The sequence below is a fragment of the Ambystoma mexicanum genome, chromosome 3p, assembly GCF_040938575.1.
Source record: "Ambystoma mexicanum isolate Mex_15411 chromosome 3p, UKY_AmexF1_1, whole genome shotgun sequence".
Taxonomy (NCBI): Eukaryota; Metazoa; Chordata; class Amphibia; order Caudata; family Ambystomatidae; genus Ambystoma; species Ambystoma mexicanum.
The window spans coordinates 618,145,610-618,166,738 of record NC_090925.1 but is presented as its reverse complement, the minus strand read 5'-3'; the positions used below and the strand labels follow the sequence as shown (position 1 = coordinate 618,166,738).

General features: G+C 46.2%; 1 protein-coding gene across 1 annotated transcript in view; it reads right to left on the bottom strand.

The window, feature by feature from the left end:
* Positions 1 to 2,049: 2,049 nt before the first annotated feature.
* Positions 2,050 to 21,129, bottom strand: part of NEURL1B (neuralized E3 ubiquitin protein ligase 1B) — a 129,589-nt gene continuing 110,509 nt past the window's right edge. Inside the window, exons 4-5 of the mRNA XM_069651377.1 lie at positions 18,585 to 18,704; positions 2,050 to 13,648 (exon numbers count right to left, since the gene is read on the bottom strand). Of these exons, the coding sequence (XP_069507478.1) occupies positions 13,404 to 13,648; positions 18,585 to 18,704 (365 nt within the window). The 3' untranslated portion in view covers positions 2,050 to 13,403. The remainder of the gene's footprint in view (positions 13,649 to 18,584; positions 18,705 to 21,129) is intronic.

The window sequence follows — 21,129 nt, the reverse complement described above, 5'->3', positions numbered from 1 at the left end:
GAGAGGACTGCGCAGGTGGGGAGGTCACCCCCTGCATTTAATTTAGCTGGAATGTGTTTTAAATTCGATGGTTTGGTTTCTACCTCACAGTAAAAAAAATACAAAAAATAAAAAACCGCCAAAACATGATTTTTGTAGCAGAAGCTAGTTTGAACCTGGATAACTTGCGCTGATTATTTAGATTGGTATCTACACAAAAGATAGACTTCAGTGTGGTTTTATCTGGTGTTTACAAGTGGATGTAGCCCAGTTTAAAAGATACCTGTAAACGTTTTGAGAAGGCGCTCCCGGCCGCGTCGTAATCTCATTGTTCCGTGAGACGGTGGGCAATATTTGTAAGAAAGCCAGATCACCTGTGAAATTCAGCTCGGTCTTGTCTAGAGACCCCAACTGCGTGGTTTGCGGATTATGCCCTGAGATTATCGGCAATAATTGTAAGAAAGCAACATCAATTGTAACATTACGGTTGGTCTTGCATCTAGTAAGCCATTATGCCATACAAATATTTACAGAAGATGCCAGCCTAATGGAGTAAATCTCCAAAATGTACCTGGTTAGCCATGTGTTGTTGCGGTGTACGCCTCCTCTATTATTATCTTCAATATAGGACACAAACAAATGTCAATCATGTAACAAAATGAATATGTAAGAAATGTATCACTTTAATAACCACTCTTGTCACCATCACCTTATGTCACAACAATCACTTACACACGTCTGTAAATGTAACAGCCTTGATAAGGACCCTGTGGGGTGGAAACACGTGTCGGCTGACCACTTATGACCACTTGTAAACACCAAATAAAACCACACTGAAGTCAAACTTTTATGTATGTACCGATCAATCTCAATAATGAGCGCAAAGTATCCAGGTTCAAACTTCCGATTTAAAAAAAAAAAAGTTGTGGCCAGCGCCTCTACCCACCCAGGACCAACTAAAGCATGTAAACAATGGAGTGTAGCGCAAGATGAGTTTTAGACCTAATGCCCACTTGTTCTGATGATTTTTGTAGCAATATAAAAGTGTTTTCCAAATATCCCCTGGTTTACACAAGGTCGAGCCAAGACATTTCCAAAGGTTACAATCCGAAATAACATAATGGGCCTCATTGTAAGGTTGCTGGTATTGTGGTAGTAGAGCCACCAGGATACCAGCAAATGTAGTTACCATTTCTGGCACTCAGTCCGGCGGCATTGCTGCTGGATTACGGGTGCCGGAGTGACGGTGTAAATCCCCATTCATGGAGTCTTATAGGACTCCAACGGGGGATTTGCTGACATTACCGGCACCAGCAATGCAGGCTTTGTTTGCCTGTAGGGCACCTGGCTTACCGTACTCCACCGGCAAACTTGTAGTCGCCCAGTCTGGTTAAGTGCTGGTATCCATGAATACTGGCACTTTTTACCAGACCGGCCGACTCAAGATGAGGCCCAATGTACTGTAAAATGAACTAGTAGTTTGCGTGATGGTCCTAGAGGGAATGAGTTGTTACTTTCACCCCAGTTCCATTGGGCAAGTATACACTTCACACAAAAGCATCAGATCTGTCAAAGGTTTTACACTCTTTCTAGAAGTATCAGCAGAGAGAGCAAAAAATGGATGTGTACCAAACTTAACACCACGGCTGCCACTCATGGCAGGGTGGGAAGTGTGAAAGTGCACTGATGTGGAGTTGCTCAGGGTTCAATTTTCTTAATCCATCTTCTTTCTCTAGTACCAAGTCCACATCCCACATTCTCCCAAGCACCAAGAAGTCCTTCATATGATGAACAAGCTTTGATATCACGCAACTAGTATTAGCCATTTACAACCCATGACCCACATCCAGGTTAATGCCCCTGTGTTCTGGCATCCATTTGCAGCATTTTTTTTATTTTTATTTTGGACCTTTAATTACGGACCTCCTCCCGTTTGGTATTTTGATCCCCAAAACAAAACTGGATCAGTTTTTTCAATATTCAGTCATAAACCTCAATGTGAGGACAGACGGAGTGAACAACAAGGAATTAAGGCTGATCGAGAATGGGAAGAAATGCAAAAGACAAATGTTTTTCCCCAAAGCCAAGCTTTTTATTTGTTTCATGACATGTAAAATCGTATTGATGTAAAATAAAAACAAACTGACAAAAAAACACTTAAAAAAAGAAAACTCACTCAACATCGACATGAAGATCAAGTGCAAAAAAACAAATCAATATTTAAAAAGCCTATTACACAGACCCAACATTCGTCAGCTTAAAATGTGGTGAACAAATCACAGTACTTGAATCAGAACGCAATATAGAGGTTTTTTGGGGTCAGGAAAGAAATGTAAATGCACTGTACAAAAGAGGGCAGCAAAAATAGGTGAAAAGTACAATTTTTCACGCCAATATCAAAAAAGCACAGTTTGTCTAGTGGTTATCACATGTTCCTATATATAAAACTAAACATTGATTTCTGTGCTCATTTTTTTCCTTTAATTTTGTTTTTTAATCAGTTAAAAAAGATAAAAGTGCACAAACACCCTGATAAGGCACAAACAGATTTTCTGTACAAAATACATAATTAGAAATCAGACGGTAATAACATTCCCCTAGAAAAACCACAAGGCCTTAAGAAAGCAGCTCTTCCCCACCGGAAGTCACTTTTTCTTTGTGAAAACCATAGCGCCAATGAGGACAACCATCAGAGCACTTTCATTGCGGGTCACAGGCGCTAGCGTACAATGAAGTGAGAAGCTAGACCGCACAAGTTTCGGTAAAGTGATTTCAGCAAAACCAAGGTTACTATTTACATAATTTGCGCCACACACAATGTAGGACTTTAGTATTTGTATAGATTTCAGTTACGTTTCTGGGGGTTTCTGGACAAGTTCATTACTGTTTTGGGTGAAATTTGGTGTAATTGCAGCCATCTTTGGCAGCTTTACTCTTATAATCAGTGATGGGGAGTGGGACTGCTAAGCCATCAGGAAGACTTCCGGGGAGACTTCTCGGGTTGTGTCTGAAGCTGTGCAGAGCACGTCTCTAAAGTCTTGTTCACAACATTGCCCAGCCCCACCAGCATTCAGGAAGCATTAGGTTGTTTAGGAACGTCCCTGTGGGGTAGTGCTTGTCCACCATGTACAATGCATCCTTTCGTTGTACAAGAAAGGATGTGTGGCGCATGCTTTTTAAAATCTTCGACATCTTTCCAGAAAACCACAACAGCCTATGTTCTTCGAGTGTTTCTCTAGATTTAGATAATGTTCTATAGAGGTATGGTGACAACGTGTCAATTCTGTAACATGACTTGGCCACCATCTTAAAAATTGTGGACATTTAAAACTAGATGGGTGGGTGAGAGAAGAGAATAGAGGTTTCAAGCACCAAGCATCCAGTCCATGTGACCCTGGGCCACTAGGGTAATTTACTGACATGTATACAAAGGAACACAAAAATCAATTAAAAAAAGAAAAACGTGAGCGACCACCATTTTCCTTCACAAAGCCATGTGCAATTTCCATGTGCAGCAGATTGCCAGACGACCTTCCATCACAGGTGCTGCACAGGAGTTTCTGGATGTGCAAGATTTGCAAAGGCAGTTTAGGGTCAAGTCCTCAACAAAGGTGCTTCATCAAAGTTGCTATCAGTTTTTACCCTAATCCAGGGTTAATCCGCTCACAATGACAAATGGGAAGGTTTTGGACTCAAGAAAAAAAAAAAACAGGTGGGAAGGGTATCATAACAAATAGAGCCGTCTTTGGGATTACGTCTTTTGGTTATAATGATGCGGGCTCACATGCACTTGAGGATACTGGGCACACGCAACATTTCTCTGAGATGGCAAATTAGTCTGGGTTTTTTCTTTGGATTCTGTGATGACCTTTCAGGTCTTCAGATGGAATACTCCACGAGTATTGCATTGGACGTTCTCTGGCATGATGTCAAACATCACAGCAGTCGCCTCTGTGAAGTTATGGCAAAGTAGAAACTGACCATTTACTCCTACTGTCTCCTGCCATGGGGCCATCTGTTGTCATCTCTGACACCCCAATACGTGTATCTAGCTCCATTAGTCAAATTTACAGGTGCTAGGTCTGACTTTCTTGGAAAGGAACGCTGCTAAAAGCCCATCAGGACCCTGTACAGGGTCATTGGGGACCTCTAGTCGGTGACATGCCTGCATGATGTGGGAGGCTATGACCCAGCTCTCCCAGCTTCTTCGTGCATTCTCTAGGTTGCAATGCGGGTGGTGCAGCACATGAGCAGACCAACATTTTAATTTCACAATTTTGAAAGCTGGCGGCAAAGGGTGGGCATGCATTCATCCATACAGCTGGGAAATTCTGAAAAAGTGAAAGAGGGTAGCAGGTCAGAGCGGAAGGGTCGAAATTCCAAGATGTCGAAATAAATGCATATTATTTGTCACTGCTTAACAGCATTTCCTTCCTACACTTAGCCTTCTTTAACATGGTGTTCTAGAAGAAAGCAGACTTTAGGGGACAGTGATGGGGGGAAAATGCGCCCAAGCATAATTTCATGGTGCAGACAATCCATGCCATTTGAGTTCACTTTCAGCAAAGAGCTGAGGGACAGCACAAAAAAGCCTGCTACCGCCTCGTCCAACAGCTCTAAGCTGTAAATAAACCTTCACCCCCAGCATTAAAAACAAGGTGGAATCCATGTGTATTGATGTGCATGCCGTACCCAGATGTCCATGCATTGGTTTTTGGTTAGGGGAGTAAAAAGGCACGAAAACCCGGGACCACCCGCATTTCTGTGCCTTAAATACAACTATAACCAAAATTGCACATAGAAGACCGGAGAGACATTAATGCCCTGATTCACAGAGCCTTTTCCAATGGGGTTTTGCCATTATAAAACGCGTATGTGAATTATTGCCTGGGAAATTGACGACCCATTTAATATGCCCCCCTATTGTGAGACTAGGGTATATGTGATTGTACCAGCACAACTAACATGTTACAAATGCACAGGAGTTTTTTGCAGTTTTGCATCTCCAAAGAATTGTTCTGAGGCAATGCTGATTTACGAATCGCTGACAAATGGCCTCTTTGAATTGTGCTTTTATTCTGCTTTCCTTTCAGATTGCACATCAAGGGCTTGTGAGCACCAATGAAATTAAATGGATAGGAAGCGGCCCTCTTGCCGCGGACTGGCAGTCCAAGGCCTTTCACTGTGGTGGGAGCGCAACAAAGGGCCTTTCTAGAGTGATGAAGTCAGACTGCTGCAGTGATCACCCTGCACATTTGAAAAATGGCTGGCAAGCCGAAACTTTTTTTTAACACAATTCTTTTTTTAAAACACATTTTCTACAGTTCATTTAGGTGACTCTCGGGGGTCTGGTGACAGAACTAACTCTAGAGGAGCAATATAGGACACTGCTTCCCAATTGATACCACTCAATAGTAAGGCTCCATGAAATGATTAAGATTAAAGCACTATAAAAATCACTCCGATAATTTTTTTCCTCTTGGGTGTAATTGCCCAATTGTGGCAGAGAGGTAACAGGCAGAGCACTCAATAAGACCCTCTGCTGAGTGAGCTATTTTAATCAATTTGCTATCATGACCTAGATATTTAGTAACCAAACTTGGTGAACTCTGAATCCTTCAATCTGAATCTTGATTTAGAAAAATGTTTTCAATGGGACTTGACATTCAAAAACATTTTTGTAAATCAGAACAGGCCCTTCATCTTTACTAATCACAGTTTTGCACTGCCATTCAGATGAAGGGTTCTGTAGCCATTTCAGGGAGTGCAGTTACAATCTTAATGTTTATTTCTGGTTGACGTTGAAGCAATTGTACGCAATTTCCTGACGATTCACGGTCAACACCTGCACTTGGGAGACTTGCTATGCCCGTCACATGTCCAATGACACTTTTGGAACTTTCCGATACCCCTTTCCCTGTGGTGCACTTTCTAGTTTCCTGTTAACTGAGCATATCCTGGAAAACGTTACTTCCTGTAAACACACGTGCTCAATACAACACGGAAAATCTATATGTACGGCACCTTCCTGTGCAAAAGTGACCAAAGGGGAACCAGTGGTTTATAGAATTATTACCGGCTTCTAGTAAAGGGATTAAAACAGGATTTCCTGTTCCAAAAGACATGGCAGAAAAACAAAATGGCTGCTTCCAGCTGTAAACTTGTTCCACCAAGAGAATAGGAGGTACTGGAAAATCGTCAGTGCACTGATGCCTTTGAAATCAGAAATGAACACTTTCATTCAGGCTGAAATGTAACACTTATTATTTATTATTTTTTTTTCAAACAGAGAGGAAGACCCATTGGGGGATATTAGCAGCAGGGCAAGACCACTAAAGGGCAGGAAGGCTGTGGCAGGGACCATTCTTTGTCAGTGCCTATTCGTCATGCATCTAATTTGGTGCCAACACTACGGGCATTCAGGGACACCTACAAACTCCTCCTCCTGCACTCCCCTCGAAGTTGTCTTAAAAGGTGTCGTACTTCCCAGCTACTAAGTGTCCCGTCTAGATGCTACATGTGAGGAGGCTTGCCTGAATACCAACTGGTCTTCAGAAAACCCTGAGCACGACCCACGCACAGAGGCAGGCTTACACAGCCAGTTCCCTTACCAGAAGTATCAAACACTATTTCCCCGGAGTGAACACTCCCAGAATGTTAGCCGACAAAGCCTTATTACTCCTTAACTGGGGTCGGGGTAAGAACAGAGACAAGAGCAGAGGCGTTGCTCGGGGGGGGGGGGCTAAGAGGGCTATAGCCCCAGGTCGTTTGTTTGTAGACCCAGATAGAAGCTCAAGGGTTACAACCAAAAAGCTAGCTAGCCCTGAATCCTGACAGTTCCGACATTAGCGTAGCTCTGGATCTTTTCCAGACCTCGCAACACCCTTGGACAAGAGAGACGAAACTTCTTTATAGAGAAGGGAAAATGGGTGCAAAAGGGTAGACCAACTCACAGCAGGAGATGTCACTTCTTAGAGAGACAACAGGCAGAAAAGGTCAACGTAAGCAGTTAATTTCACGAAAAATACAGCCAATATTCATCTCACTATGCCACATATGTGAATAAGACCTATGCACAACTGTACACATAAAAACAAGAACCATAAAGCGCTGTACAGTAGACAGGGGCAATACACAGACATCATACCTTCAGTACAAGCTCACACCAGCGCCTGTCCTGGACTACACTAAAACACCTACACTATTCACCAGTATCGCACAGCACACTTCAAATGCCATATGGCACAAGAGGGCACCTCAACCTATTTCCTTCACGACCTCTTCGACAGCAGGAAGGGGAGATCAGGGGATACACCTGCCTGCCTCCAGGCCCAGCAAGGCAATGTAACCCGAACCGCTCTCTTCAAAGCTTCTTTACACCACAGGAGGACTTCTTCTAAGCACATCTAACTAAGAGCACAACAGCATTGCACACAATCACACCGGGCACCAGGCTTTCTTGCCAGGCACCACAAGAGGGCTCCAACCAAAGACACCAGATTTCAGTCCTCTCCTAGAAGACCAGAGACGGTCACTTAGGTAGAAGAACTCATTCCACATTTACAATACCTCAACGGGCCACCTGGCAACAGGATGCCCCTCAATACTTCATTACTTGCATAGAACCAAGAGTAGAATTCCATGGAAGCCCCCCCCCCCCAGTTCATGGCTGCTGAGCACCAGGCTGCAAACGCCTATCCAGCACCGCAGTAGGAGATCACCTGGATACACGGGCTGCCAGATCACACACATTCCAACTAGTCCTTTATAGGAGCTCGGCGTCAAGGTACCCATGAGTCAAAACATGACTGAATCCCGCCAGGCCCCATACTTCAGCAAAGGTCCAGAAAATGGTCTCCTGATGAGTGAACATCTTAATCAATTGTGTAGAAGTGCTATTCGTGAAGCCAGCCAGGATGGTCCTTCGGTCGGAAGAGGCTGTCATCTACACACCTCAATCTTTTACGGGAGCATCTATTTTGATGTTGCTTTCTCTGTTGTTGCAATTCTTCTTCTGTGAAATCCCTCAGCAGTGTATGAGCCGGCACACCGGTACACTTGGTGTTTGGAGGTCAACAGAACGTCCCGTTTACAGGCAGAATGGTGACGGATACCATGTGAATCACATTCCATCCACCAGGGGGCAACACACATCAATGCACATTCCTTTTTCCCCCCCATTAGCAACTAGAGTGACGCACTAATTGGTATTGGTCAGAATGCTATTTTAATGGTCTAAATGTTAAGCAATCCCAATTGGTTGAAACCAACCAGAGTACATATAGGCAGAATATTACGTGCACTTCCCCTGGCTCGAACGATGGGCATTTCCTGCAATCTGATGGCACCGTGCGGCACACCAATGTTGTTCACAGTCCACCAGGTGGAACTGCAGGGAAGGACGGAACCGTCATCCATTCTGCAATTCGGCTGTGAGGAAGGTGGCTATTCCACCCAGCCCTACAGGTGTGTCTTTGCAGCTCAAAAGTGGTGACACTTAAGGCTTGGGTCACTGCCAGTGCATGTGCCAATTAAACACTGAAAGACAACTTTATATACAAGTCACTTGCTGAGCCTTAAATACTCAGTGAGGATGTTTTTATGAACAATCCTTCCACTTTACCCCTCACGTGCAATATCCCATAACTTCCTCCTCAACTCCAAGAACCCTCTATTACGATTCCCAAATCACACGACACAACACCAATAAACAGAAACCTTAGCTTGGCCAATGGCGGTCAAAGCGCTCAGAATCTGTATTCCTAGGACATCTCTGACCAATGCGGCTGATACAAGCTAGTTATCAAAGTAAAAAGCGTAAAACTCAGAAGAGATATCCACAAAGCCCATATCTATCATGGTACTATGTGTGCAAACACAATGCACAGGCCAGCTCTAAAGAGCAGCCACAAGGGGCCGACAGTGGCTCATTTGATCCCCGGGATGAATCCGGCCACACTGGGTGCGGGGGGTGATTGCGGGGACGATCTGTAGGGAATCAATTTTAAAAAAACAGACCTAAAACATGGGCAGCTGACCAACAGTGGGCAAAGGTGTAATGGAAGGTGATGCGAATATTTGCATTCTGCAGCTGCACACGATAAGGAGGAACTGCAAACTGTCGGGATTAAGCAAAGGTGAAACAACACTGAAAACGGTATCTGGTGAATCCATCGATGGACTTTCCATCGAATTACTTTCCATTGGGGGATTTGCATGGAAAAAATATGCATCGAATGCATGTTTTTAAAGGGTACATTTTTGGGGGGGTTTAAAGGGTAAAAAACGGGAGACCTCCCATTAAAAAAAAAAACAATGCATTTGTTGCTAATTTTATCGATGCAAAATTTTCGATGGGAGGGACCCTCGATGGAAAATATTCGATGCAAAGACCCTAAACCCTGAAAATGCACACCATCTGCAGGGCCACAGGGGGTGGGGGTGTTGCCATTCCCGGATGATCACCATGAAAGGAAGATCCCTTGTACCAATATGACTGCCTTCAGCACGGAATATCCCCAAACGTAAGCCACAAGCAATCCCTTCTTGCAAATATGGTTCCCGAAACTCGCTTGTTTCTGAGTGCTCACAGAGTGGTGGATTTCGATGCAAAGCAAAAGAGCACATGCCAAGGAAACCATGCAAAGGAACTTGAAGACGGGTCTTGAGATTAACCAGGGGACCGAAAGAGTCCCCTCCCGCTTGCTAAGAGGCTTATCCAGAAGAAGGTTGCTCATCAATGCGAGGGGGTTTAGCGACCTATATAACTGGCCAATGGTAGAAAGTGATAGGTTATCAGTTCTGCCACAGAACACAACCATCCACTAGGTCTGAAAAGAAACAGCCTTCACCTCCTGCTGAAAGTATACATCTACGTGTTTAACAGGGCAAATTCTGATGGGCCGCCTGCGGCATGCATAGATTTCGGTACAACCTGTCTGGAAATGTTCCTTAAAAGGCAAGGAATTGGTCAGTGCCACTCTTCCCAAATGACCGTGGAGGACTGTTGAAATTGGGGAATCTGATGCAAGAAAACAATATGGCTAAGGGTTGCAAAAGGTCTCTTCCAATCTGTCTTGGGTCAGCGTTTTGAAAGCCCTCCCGCAAACCTACTTGGAGCCCCAATAGAGTACAAGGCATTCATAGTGGTCGCCCAGAAACAGTGCCCATGAAGCCCAAAGCAAAAGCACTCTGCTAGCCTTGCCAATTAAAACTTTAGCAGACTGGAAGTTTTTTTTCAGTCTTATCTACAATTTCACAAGGAAAGAGGATCAAAAAAGTGAAAGGAAAAATAATGCAGAGATATTCCTGCCATATGTGTCACCATTCAGCCTGAAAAGAGGGGGAAAGTGTCTGCATCGCATACGGCGAGCCCGCGTTCAATCGATTAACGCCGTTCCTGTGGTTCAGGACACCAGGCTCATTCTCACCTTTTTAGAGCTACGTTCTAAGGGAAAACATGTATCAAATAACTAGAACAAATATATATATATATATATATATATCAACCGATTCTTCGACCATCCATAGAGGATACAAAAGGTTGACAATTGTCTTTTCTGTTGCACAACAACAATTTTCTAACGTAGAAATGATACGTTGAAATATAAAGGTTGGGTTGGCAAAAGCAACCAGCCCAGCTAAGCGTTGTGCCTTGGTTGGACCTCGCCAACAGCCAGAAGCCCTTGCCTGAAGGTTACACAAGCAAACAGCGTGCGCAAGGGACAAGTGGCACAGTGTAATGGCAAGTTGGCTCCAGCGTTGAGTTCGATACTCCTCAATCGAAAAAAGCTGCACTGTGGAGGATGCCTGCGAGGCCTTCATGTATTTGGTGGCTTGGGACCATCACTGACCACTAAAACATAGCGGCTAATTGTATCAATCGCAGCAGTGTCCGAGATACACTGGTGGGCTAATAGCTACCAATTTTGCAAAGCATGAGAGGGGACTTGCCATGATTGGATGAAGCCAGGTTAGATGAAGACCAATAAGGAGCAGCGGGGTCATCCCTCAACAGGCCAGTAACTCTTGTGATGGACACATCCGAGTTCTCTTATTGAGGCAAATCTGCTGCAGTGGCCGCTTGGGCATGGCTCAAAACCACTAATGGTGGCAAAGTCAAGGTCGATGAGATGATTTACTGATCACTATCACCAAGGTATTGTATCTTAAGGGATGTTTCTAACTTGCCGGGACCCATCTCTCACCATCCCCCTAGTCACTGTTCCAACAACACAACTCACTGTCACAAGATACTGCTAAAAATGCTTGTGGGTTCCATTTTGACGGCGCATGAAATGGTCCATCTAACGGACAGGGAGAAGAGGCATTAACCTCCAACCCCCCAAATGGATGTGGCAGTGGAACACCGCTTACCTCAACTAACCTACCTCACCCATCCAACATGGGGCGCACTGGAATGGAGGAGCCCAGTCCCTAAAAAGAGAACGCAAGGAAGACCACCAACCAGGGCATTACGTGGTTTGTCCCACGACACAAGAACATTTATTTTCTAGGGATGCCAACTTACTCAATAACGAGCAAAAAGACTGTGGACATCACAGAGTTAAAGCCACAAGAATGATCCCTGGCACAGATCAGAACTCAAACCCACGTCAGAAGAGGGGGGTGGTCTGAAGCATACCTCCAATTCACGTTTAGCCACTTGTTTAACAGTGCCATTCACAGCCTCACACAGTAAAAGGGGGAATGGAGGGAACTCGCCCTCACTTATATCCCAGCGCTGCTCATTTCAGAGACACCCCACAGGAAAGCCACAACACAGAAAATATCAATAGCTCTTTCTGATAACCACAACACACAGCTGTAAGCATCCACGCTCAGCTGTTTCAATGATGAAAAGAACAGTCGCTGTTTAGAACAGCCTCATGCACCATTTCAGACACCACGCTGCTACTCCATTCGGCATCAAGTGTTAAATGCCCGGCTGCCATGCCGCCGTGACGTATCGCGGGCCATCGTTGCTCATCTGTTGAACACTGGGAGCCGAATACCACTCTAATGTGACGGTCACCACCACATTTCGAATGTGGAGCCAATATGCTGTCAAACACTGGTTGTCCCAGGCGTGGCATTGCCAACCAGGGGGTTCCTGGCCAGGAGCACCATTGCCACGTGTCACCCAGTTGTGGCTCAGTCTATTTGTTGCTGATGTGTTGTTGTGTGTTTCACTGTACACAACCGAGGAGCGCCAGGTAGAGCCAATTGTTTTTCATATTAAAAGAAATGGCAACTATACCCTTGACCACTTCTACCTTGGTCTACAGTGGTTTCAACCGCACGGTTTTCATAGTGGACTGTTTAGTTGGGACAATTTGATCGCCATGACATAATAGATTCATGCTTATAAATATGGGAGAAGGGGTATGAAGGGTGAGAAAAAAGGTGAAGGGTTAGGCGGGGGAGGGGAAATTGTGGGTAGGGGGACCTCCTGGTATAAGAAAGAAGACAACGATTATAGGACAACTGTGATATTGCCATGACCAAACAGTCCACTATCACAATTGTGGAAATGAAACCCCATGCAACCGTCTACTTTCTCCGACTTGACGTCAGAATAATAGAGGGGCATAAGGATGGAAGGATGGTTTTACCATCCCTGGTATTTGCTCAATTGGGCACAAGACAATACATCTCCAGGAAGAGGTAAATTAATTTTGGAGAGGGGGAGTGTGTCAATGAATGCACGGTGCACCCACCGGTAGCCGAGTGAAGCCACTTGCGATTGGAAGAAGCATTGCCTGGAGGTTGGCCATTTGAACCAGTGTAGGTAGAGGCGAGAGGTTAGCAACAGAGGTTTGAATTGAGTCACAGAGGTCAACAAATCTATCCAAAGGACCCAGGACCAATGTGTGTAAGGCCATGGATAAGACTGCTGTGGCATGCTATGTTTGGAGGCGTGGCCTACCAACTACGTGACAATCTTATCCGTAGACGGCCACCACAGGGAAACCTCAAGGGGGTGACTCAGGGTCCATCACCAAAAATAGGGAGGCAAGGGTTTTAAGGGAGACAGTGACAAAGGAGGAACATCTATTCCAGAAAGTGCCAAAATACACCAGACATAAGTTCTGGACACAAGTCCATGAAAAGCAAAACCTGGACACCAGCAGACGGTGAGCAGCAGAGTTGAGAAGGGGAAGAAAATAGGTAGTTCCATTGCTTGAATCATCTTGTCTGTGGCGAATCACGATAATGGTGTAACCAGAAGCATGCGCCAACCTGGCGACGATGCATGGTCCCGCCCCCCAGGGCATGGAACCGACAGTCTGAATGTCCCTGATTTATTTGACCAGTCTCAGACCTGCTCAGAGGCGAGGACTTTTCAGCAGGCCTGGGTGATAGCTCATACGCAGAGGACGGAGGGAGGGCTTTCGCTGGGACATTGGCCATGGGGCCGAACATTAAGGTCGGTAGATCTTGATCACGTCCTTGATGACCCGCCTGCATATGGGGCAGCAGGCGTTCATCTGCTTTTTGAGCTTCACGCCGCAGGTATTGCACAAGCACATGTGTCCACAGGTGTAGATCACCGTGTCCACCTCATGGTCAAAGCAGATGGTGCATTCTCCGTTCTTGCTGCCCGTAGGTTCTGGAGGAGCAAAAACTGGTGACACAGGAGGACTCAGAGGAGAACTTGGAGCCGTCACTGCAAACAAAACAAGAAAAGTAAACATTAGAAGCATGAACTTTTGCACCAGGCTTCAGTTACCTCTTTCTAAGTGAACATCATTTCCACATCATTAGCTGAAGACTACATTCAGTGTATAGTATTAAGCAAGCCTGGAAGCGGGCCGATCAGATGGGGCCATCTGCCTTGAATATCGGTGAGTCTATATGGACATGTTCTGCTTATCGATGCATCTTCTCACTGTGAATCCTCTACTTTCAGAAGTCTGAAAACTTTTCTGGAAGGAGCGGAAAGCACTTGGGAATGCCCGTGTCCTGGTTTCTAGAGTTAGCACCAGTTTGTGGTTGGTCACGTGGTATTCCGGGGGAGCTTATTTTTCAGACAAGCGGTTTAGTACTTACAAGGCATTCTGCCACTTATTCTGAATGCCTCCTACCCACAGGGATTCCGGTCTTAGGTTTCATCATTGAATACCAGACAAATGCAAACCAGACACGGAGGGCACTCTGCGAAGTGAGAACACAAGGCCATTTGGATGGCTGCAGCGCATGCGCAGTGGGCCAAGTAGCAGCAGAACCGGCGGAGCCGGCTGCTGAATTTGCTGAAGATAGTACTGCATTTTGACAGGAGGACCGAGGGAAGGGAAGGTGGCCGGTGGCCACTCCTTTTTAAATTCAGTCTTGATTTTCTTATCCATCAACCCTCCTAAAGGTTGGTCAACAAACTCACTATGACTCATGTCATACTCTTACCATGGCCTGAAAGTGTCCCCCAGTTCTAGAACAGGGGTCAGCAGCATTTGGCTCTCCAGATGTTTTGAACTACAAGTCCCATCAGCCCCAGCCAGCAGTCAATAGTTAGGGACCATGGGATTTGTAGTACAAAACATCATTGAGAGCCACAAGTTGCAGAGCCCTGCTCTAGAGCCTGTTTCTGCCGCTGCACTCTTCTCTGCACATTTCTCCAGTGTCTACAGCTTTATATTCCTGCTGCTGTCCTCATTGCACTGCTGGTGTAGAAGGGGCCATGACGCCTTGATGGATATTCAACATGCTGTTCCTTACTTTTTATATTCTGTCAATTTCCCAAACACATCGTTGCATCCATTTTCTTTTTTAAATAATATGCAAGCACAGTTCCCACTTATTATTGTAAACTGCATTTATTGCTGTGGGAGGAGTATATAGGGGGAGGGGAGGTGAGGTTGATAAGCGTGCACAGGTGCAAAATAAAACGCTGCATTTTCTTTTGCTTTCCACCAACGAACTTAAATATCAGGCAATCCTCTTTCACCAGTCCCGGTATTGGTAGTACTAATTGTGGTCGGGGTACTCTAGTAGTAGTAACAAGTGTAAGTATTAATAATAGTTGCACTACTACGTCTGGTAGCACCTCTTGTCATACTAGTTCCACTGTCAACAGTAGTACAACAACTATTACTATTGGTAGTATTTGTTGTAGTAGTAGAATTAGTACTGCTAGTATCCTTAGTGATAACAGTAGCACCAGCAGCAGTACCGCTAGTTATGTTCATGGGTCTTATACAGCGTAGAGTGACCATTTTCAGGGCCTCTTAGCACTCTAGTACTTGCAGGGAAAAGGGTTGGGTTTGGTCCATAGGAGCAGGAAAGCGCTGCAGGATTTCTTCGCTGTGGTGCTGGTGAATGAAAATCGGGAGTTACAGGCCCTCTGTGTGTTGGCATGCTTCTGGGTAAGTTGTGGGGAGGGCAGTTGGGGAAAAGGGCAACCAAGGGTATTTCTGACCTGCCCAGGCAGCACAGAGTCTGCCATCAGGCCAGAGAGGGACTATTAGTTTACCTCCCTCTCCAGACCGGCCGAGGACAGAAAGAATTATAGGCAACTGGCAGTACAAATGGGAGTGTGTAATTAAGAGGCGTGGCCTGGGAGAAACTGCATGGCCCTGGGGGTGCATGCCACAGTGGTTGCCTCCCATCTGTAAGGAATCGTTATGGTTACTAAAATCCCCCAATGAAGGACCACAGCCCTCCCCAGCTGCCTTGTAGCACACCAGTAAAGGTGAATATAGTGCCCTCAAACATAAGATCTAGGGTCCCCAAGAGCAGATGAGGAATACTGCATCACACAAAGCAGCCGCTGCTTTGGCCAGCACACACAGCATTTGCTTTAGGAGAACTGTCCCACTAGGAGATTTGGGCAACCTTTTACGAGGGCTGGTTGCACCACCCTTTCCCCAACCACCACTCCTCCTGCTCCTGGCCCAGTGAAAAGGCCCCAATGAGAAGCGCAAGGATGAGCAGAAGGAGTACGTGGTCAGGGAGTGGTGGCTCCAGTACTAACAAATGATACAGCCGCACCGTCTCCAGTGACGGCCCCATCAGTGGGAGCGTACGGCTGGGCAAACATATTGCTTAGTCATTGCTAGCCTTACTTCATGGAGGACTTCCTCGTAATCTTGGCAGTGTCCACCCTGGCAGCTGCAGACTGCCTGGGGAATACCGTGAGATCTCTCTAGTGCCCCTTTGGTGCTGGTCTACCACTGTAGCACCTGATGTTGACTACTCATCTCTGGTAGGGCCTCTGGTTCTCCGCCTATCTCCCCTACTGCTCTTCAGGCTGCTGACATTGCACTACGGCACACGTGCATGGCGTAAGCAGGGCGTAAGCCCCACTGCTATGCGCCTGAGCGCAAATTACTGGAAGCAGACCTGCGCCGCCCACTCACCAGCTCCCTTGGTCCACCATCATTGCCTCAGTCCGGGTCTTGCCTAGGCGCTGCCTCTTTGTGATGGGACTCAGGAAGCAAAGAAAACAGGACTTACCCTGCACACTCGTACCACTTGCCTCTGCAGACAGGTCCCAGATCACGTTCTCCCTGTTGAACACCATCTCTTGCATGCTCTCTCGAATAGGTAATTTGTACAGAGTGAGGAATCAAGATCGGGGAATGCCTGAAGAGGTGATGTGCGTGACATGGGACTCCACTCATTACCTTAAGGTGCCAAGCGCAACGAGAGGCATGAATCTTTGGTTCACAGTAAGACCTACCTGAGATAAGTTGCTCAATTTACCTTCCTTAGAATATGTTGCTTGACAGGCAGAGCACCAACTCAATCATCGCTAACCTGCTGTGCCCAGTACGGATGGCCTGTCCCCTGGGCAAAGAACAGAGTTTGCCAGACAAATTCAAAAGGTCCAGGATCCATGGCAGTTTCTCTCAAAAGCTTACACCAATAATGCCTCGGAATATTGCCGAAACTCTGCCTGAAGCTAGTCTTACTCCTGCTAGGATATGATAAGTCATCTATAACGTGCCTGGACACAAGTGTTTCTAGGCGTGAATACTACAAGGGATTGTGGAAGTGCTGCCAGTACTTATACTAGTGGTGAAACCACCAACGCTATTGCTAGTACAAGTGTTGGTAACAGTATCGTTGGATGCAGAACTATTAACCCTGGTGTGGCCAATGGTAGTAAAACTACTCCTATTAAATCTGCTAGTAGCAGCAGCACTAGTAACGGCACTACTACTACTGCCGTTATTGGTGGGGCAGAAATATTAGATATGCAAGTAGGTTGTATTGTATTGTATTTTATTTATATAGCGCGCCAAGCCCTGAGGCAACTGGGCACTTTCTTGGGTACAGAGGACATAGTTATATTTACACATACAGGCATAAAAGGTCACATCATTTACAATTACAGTCAGCGTAAAAGCAGGTTGGTGGATTTAAAAGAAAAGGCAGCATTGTACTTTGCCTCTTTGCTGGCTGCACGTCCCCCTCCTCTGATGCAATTGCCTGTTCTAAGTCTTGAATTAAGCTCACAAAATGCATGAACATCCAAGTGTGATAAATGCTCAGACAAGTGTTAAGAATAAGACAAAACGAAATAGTTGTTGGGGTGCGCAATCAGCAATGATAGAAACATGAATAGTGTTGAACAACATTTTATTTCCATGAATACGAGCTCAAATGTAATCCCTTAAATGCCCCCTCCAAAAGGGCCCTCCTCAATGGCAAAGGTAAACACATTCTTACACTGGGGGTCCCTGGGACTTGCATGCTCGCCCTGATTGAGGCCGTGCATATGCACACTAAAGGCAAAACGAGGCCACTGTGTTAGGGTGCGAGGGCACTCAAGGGATAACCTGTGCACCTGCTGGAGATCCGTCTCTGCGCCATCTCCATGTCCTTCCAATACGCCAGATACGACAAGGCCTTAATACAATAGCACAGATCTGGCCTCAAAAGCTGAGCGCAATATTTCAGAGGAGGCCTCACAAGCTCTAGCACAGCCTATTTGTCCACCCTTTTTTGGTGGCGGACTCGCAAAATAAGGATTCTTGGCCTGGATTTCTTACTGGACCCACTGGGCAGTTTTATCTTTAGTTTACAAGTCGCAATACTCTTCCTCCTTGAAATCTTTTGACACTTTGGAGAAAGTTCTTGGCCATAAGAAAGAAATACATTTCAGAGCATGCCATCCTTGGCACCCTACTTCTCTAGAGCATTCAGAAGTCTGTCAAGCATGCTTTTCACTGTACTTGGAATAGCCAGATTCCCCTCTCAAGCCACTCGGGCATCCGGACCAATACATCTTTGCAATCCTGTGTTCCCATATCTCAAACTCTCCGACATCCCCTCTTACCCTCATTTCTCTTCCTTTCCCACCTCCCTTTCTCTACATTCGCTTTCTTTCAGCAGACTAAGGTCTGGCAGTCACGGGGCGAGGACACAATATGGCCTTAAACTTGGACAATAATAGTGGCTATGTTGGTGATGCCACATCAATGCATTATTTATTTATTTATTTATTTAGAAGCTTATATAGCACGCCAAGCCCAAAGGCATCTGGGCGCCTTCTTACAGAATGTAGAGGTTACAGTTGTTGAAAGCTCATCCATTCATTCATTAGTTGAACAGCTGTAAGAGGTGCATGTGTGAATGGGCCGAGCAGAGCAACCGGTTCTCACCTAGAGAGGACTCCGAGGCCGAGGAGGACCGGTTCGCACTCAGAGCCATGTCCGAGTCGCTGTCATACTGAGAGCCGCCGGGGGATCCTGAGGGAGAGACGGTGACGGACTGCAAGGTGCCTGTGGGGAGAGAGCGAGAGACAGCATGTTACAGCGGGTTCTTTCAGCAAACAGTGGATGATGACCTGGCAAATACAAACAGACAATCCCAGCCGGGAAGACAATGGGAAGAAAACTGGCGGGCAGAACAAGATCTCTTCCTGTGTTCTGTCCCGGGCCTCCTGCACTAGGTGTTACTGCTCCTTGGTTGCAGTGCTACTTCTGTACAGGGGCTGCAGGTAGGCGCTAGACCAGAGCCATTATCTACAGACATCAACACCTAAAGGCCAATGCATTTTGAAACTCGGGTATATCGCAATATTCTCTCTAATCCCCCCACAACCCCCCTCCCCCCCACACACACTAATATCTTCTCTGGGTAGGGTTTGTGACACCACCCAAGAAACAGCATACCCCATTGCAGACTGAAACCACACAGACTCCAGGCATGAAGCACCAAAAAAGCCACATGGCAAAGCACAGGATGCATACAGCCCACAGTGCACGCTGATTGGCTCAGTGGCCTCTGGCGCCTAAGGTTAAGTCATGTTGGGAAATTCGAGCAGTCTTCAAAGGTCAGCCTAGTGGATAAGGGGCACTGCAGGCATCAAAGACTGCTCCCCACTTAGGTGGGGTGCCCAGACATCATCCATCACTCTACACTGGGGGACGAGAGAGGGGGGGCACAATATCAAGGGAATAAGCTTATCTAGCACAGGCTGCCAAATGAATCTCCTCTAGATGTTACCAGTGCAGTTTCAGCAGGAAACGGAAACGGAAGTACAAGAAGATGCATTCATTTTCTCAAGACCACAGACAAAAATCATAATTCGGCACCTGGTCTCACAGCCGCCCACGCAACCACAGTCATCTTCCTACAGGGGCAGTGTTTTCCCATCAGTCTTCGCAGCTCTGCTGTCATAGGAGGTGGCTTCCTGCCTGATTCAAATAAGGGACGGGTTGGTGCCCTGTGGGATTTTGTGTGGAGGCTGGGAAAAGCGAGCCAGGCCTTGGTGTGCCCATATTTCAGCAGTGACCGTAAAAGGAGAATAATCTGCGTACACGGGGGCTCAGTTACACCAACAAGGCATTTCAGTAGCCAAAATACAACGCAGACTTCCTAAATGTACAGTGGTCAACCTAAATCAAAATACTGTTGGGGGGTAGCTCAGAAAGGACGGCGACCCTCCCACACATTTAACTAAACATGTTTTGGAGTCTATGATCCTTGATGCAGCAGTGGGGGCGGAGCGTGGCCAGGGTTACTATCGACAAGTCGGACCATTACCATAGTCGTAAGGTCTGTGTAACACTCAATACTTCACGCAGGTAACCAGGAGACATATGCGGGAGGTGGTCACATTTACCCTGCAGGAGGCCGAATGAAATTTAGTTTAAAACACTACGGAGATAAAATGATATATTTTTATCTGACTAGTGCCAAGTCCGAGAGCTTGCTGGCCCAGTTGCAAAATTGCTACCACAGCCGTTTTTGATACCTTTTTATGGAATAGCTGAAAATAATAGGCTCATTTTTAACAAGTAAAGCATACTTATTATATGAAGCTCTCATTATATCCCTAGCTCTTCCTGAAGGCTTTACTAATCTTCAATGCGACAGAACGGATACGAGGGGTGGATGTGTAGCACTCACCTTCAGCGACTCCTTTCACATCAGACCCCTTGACAGGCCTATGGATGGAAACTGCAAGCCCCTCTCGGTGAAGCTCACTTCCTCCCATTCTGACTGCACCACCATCCATATAATATATCAACCCCCAAGCCCAACCACAGGCTTTCAGGTGGACCTCATGCATATGATAGGTGATAACATGAAGCCTACGTCAAAAATCATACGCCTGTGGGACGTTAACCTAGGCCTCAATGACCCTGCAGACACAACAGCTACTGCAGTTGCTAACGCACTATCAGACCTAGGTCTTAAGGACAGTGTCTCTGCCCCCACGCACACCAAAGGTAAAACATTAGACCGGATGGCTGACCCGAACAGCCAGATCCCCATCCCAGCCAACGCCCCATGCCCATGGTCAGACCACCACACCAACAACTTCACCTTCCCCCCCAGGGGAAACAACAGTCCCTGAGCCCACTCATGCCCCAGTCCATGTCCCGCAGCTCCCGGAAGATATCCAAAGAAATGATATCCCCTGCCCAGAAGTCTACAGACCCTAACGTACTAGTAGATCCCTAGACAAGCAATCAAACCAAAGCAGTAGACCCGGTAGCACCACTACTCCCTAGGAAAGCCAAAGCAGCTAGTCACATTAAAGCCTGGTTCACCTCAGACCTCCAGGCCTTGCATGTAAAAATAAAAGAGACAGGCGTAAGCCATCTGGAAAAAAAGCTCTGTCGGTCACCTCAAAAACGACGTTCATCCTAATAGCCAAAAAAAGCAAGCAGACCATTATCACAGTGAAAGCAAACT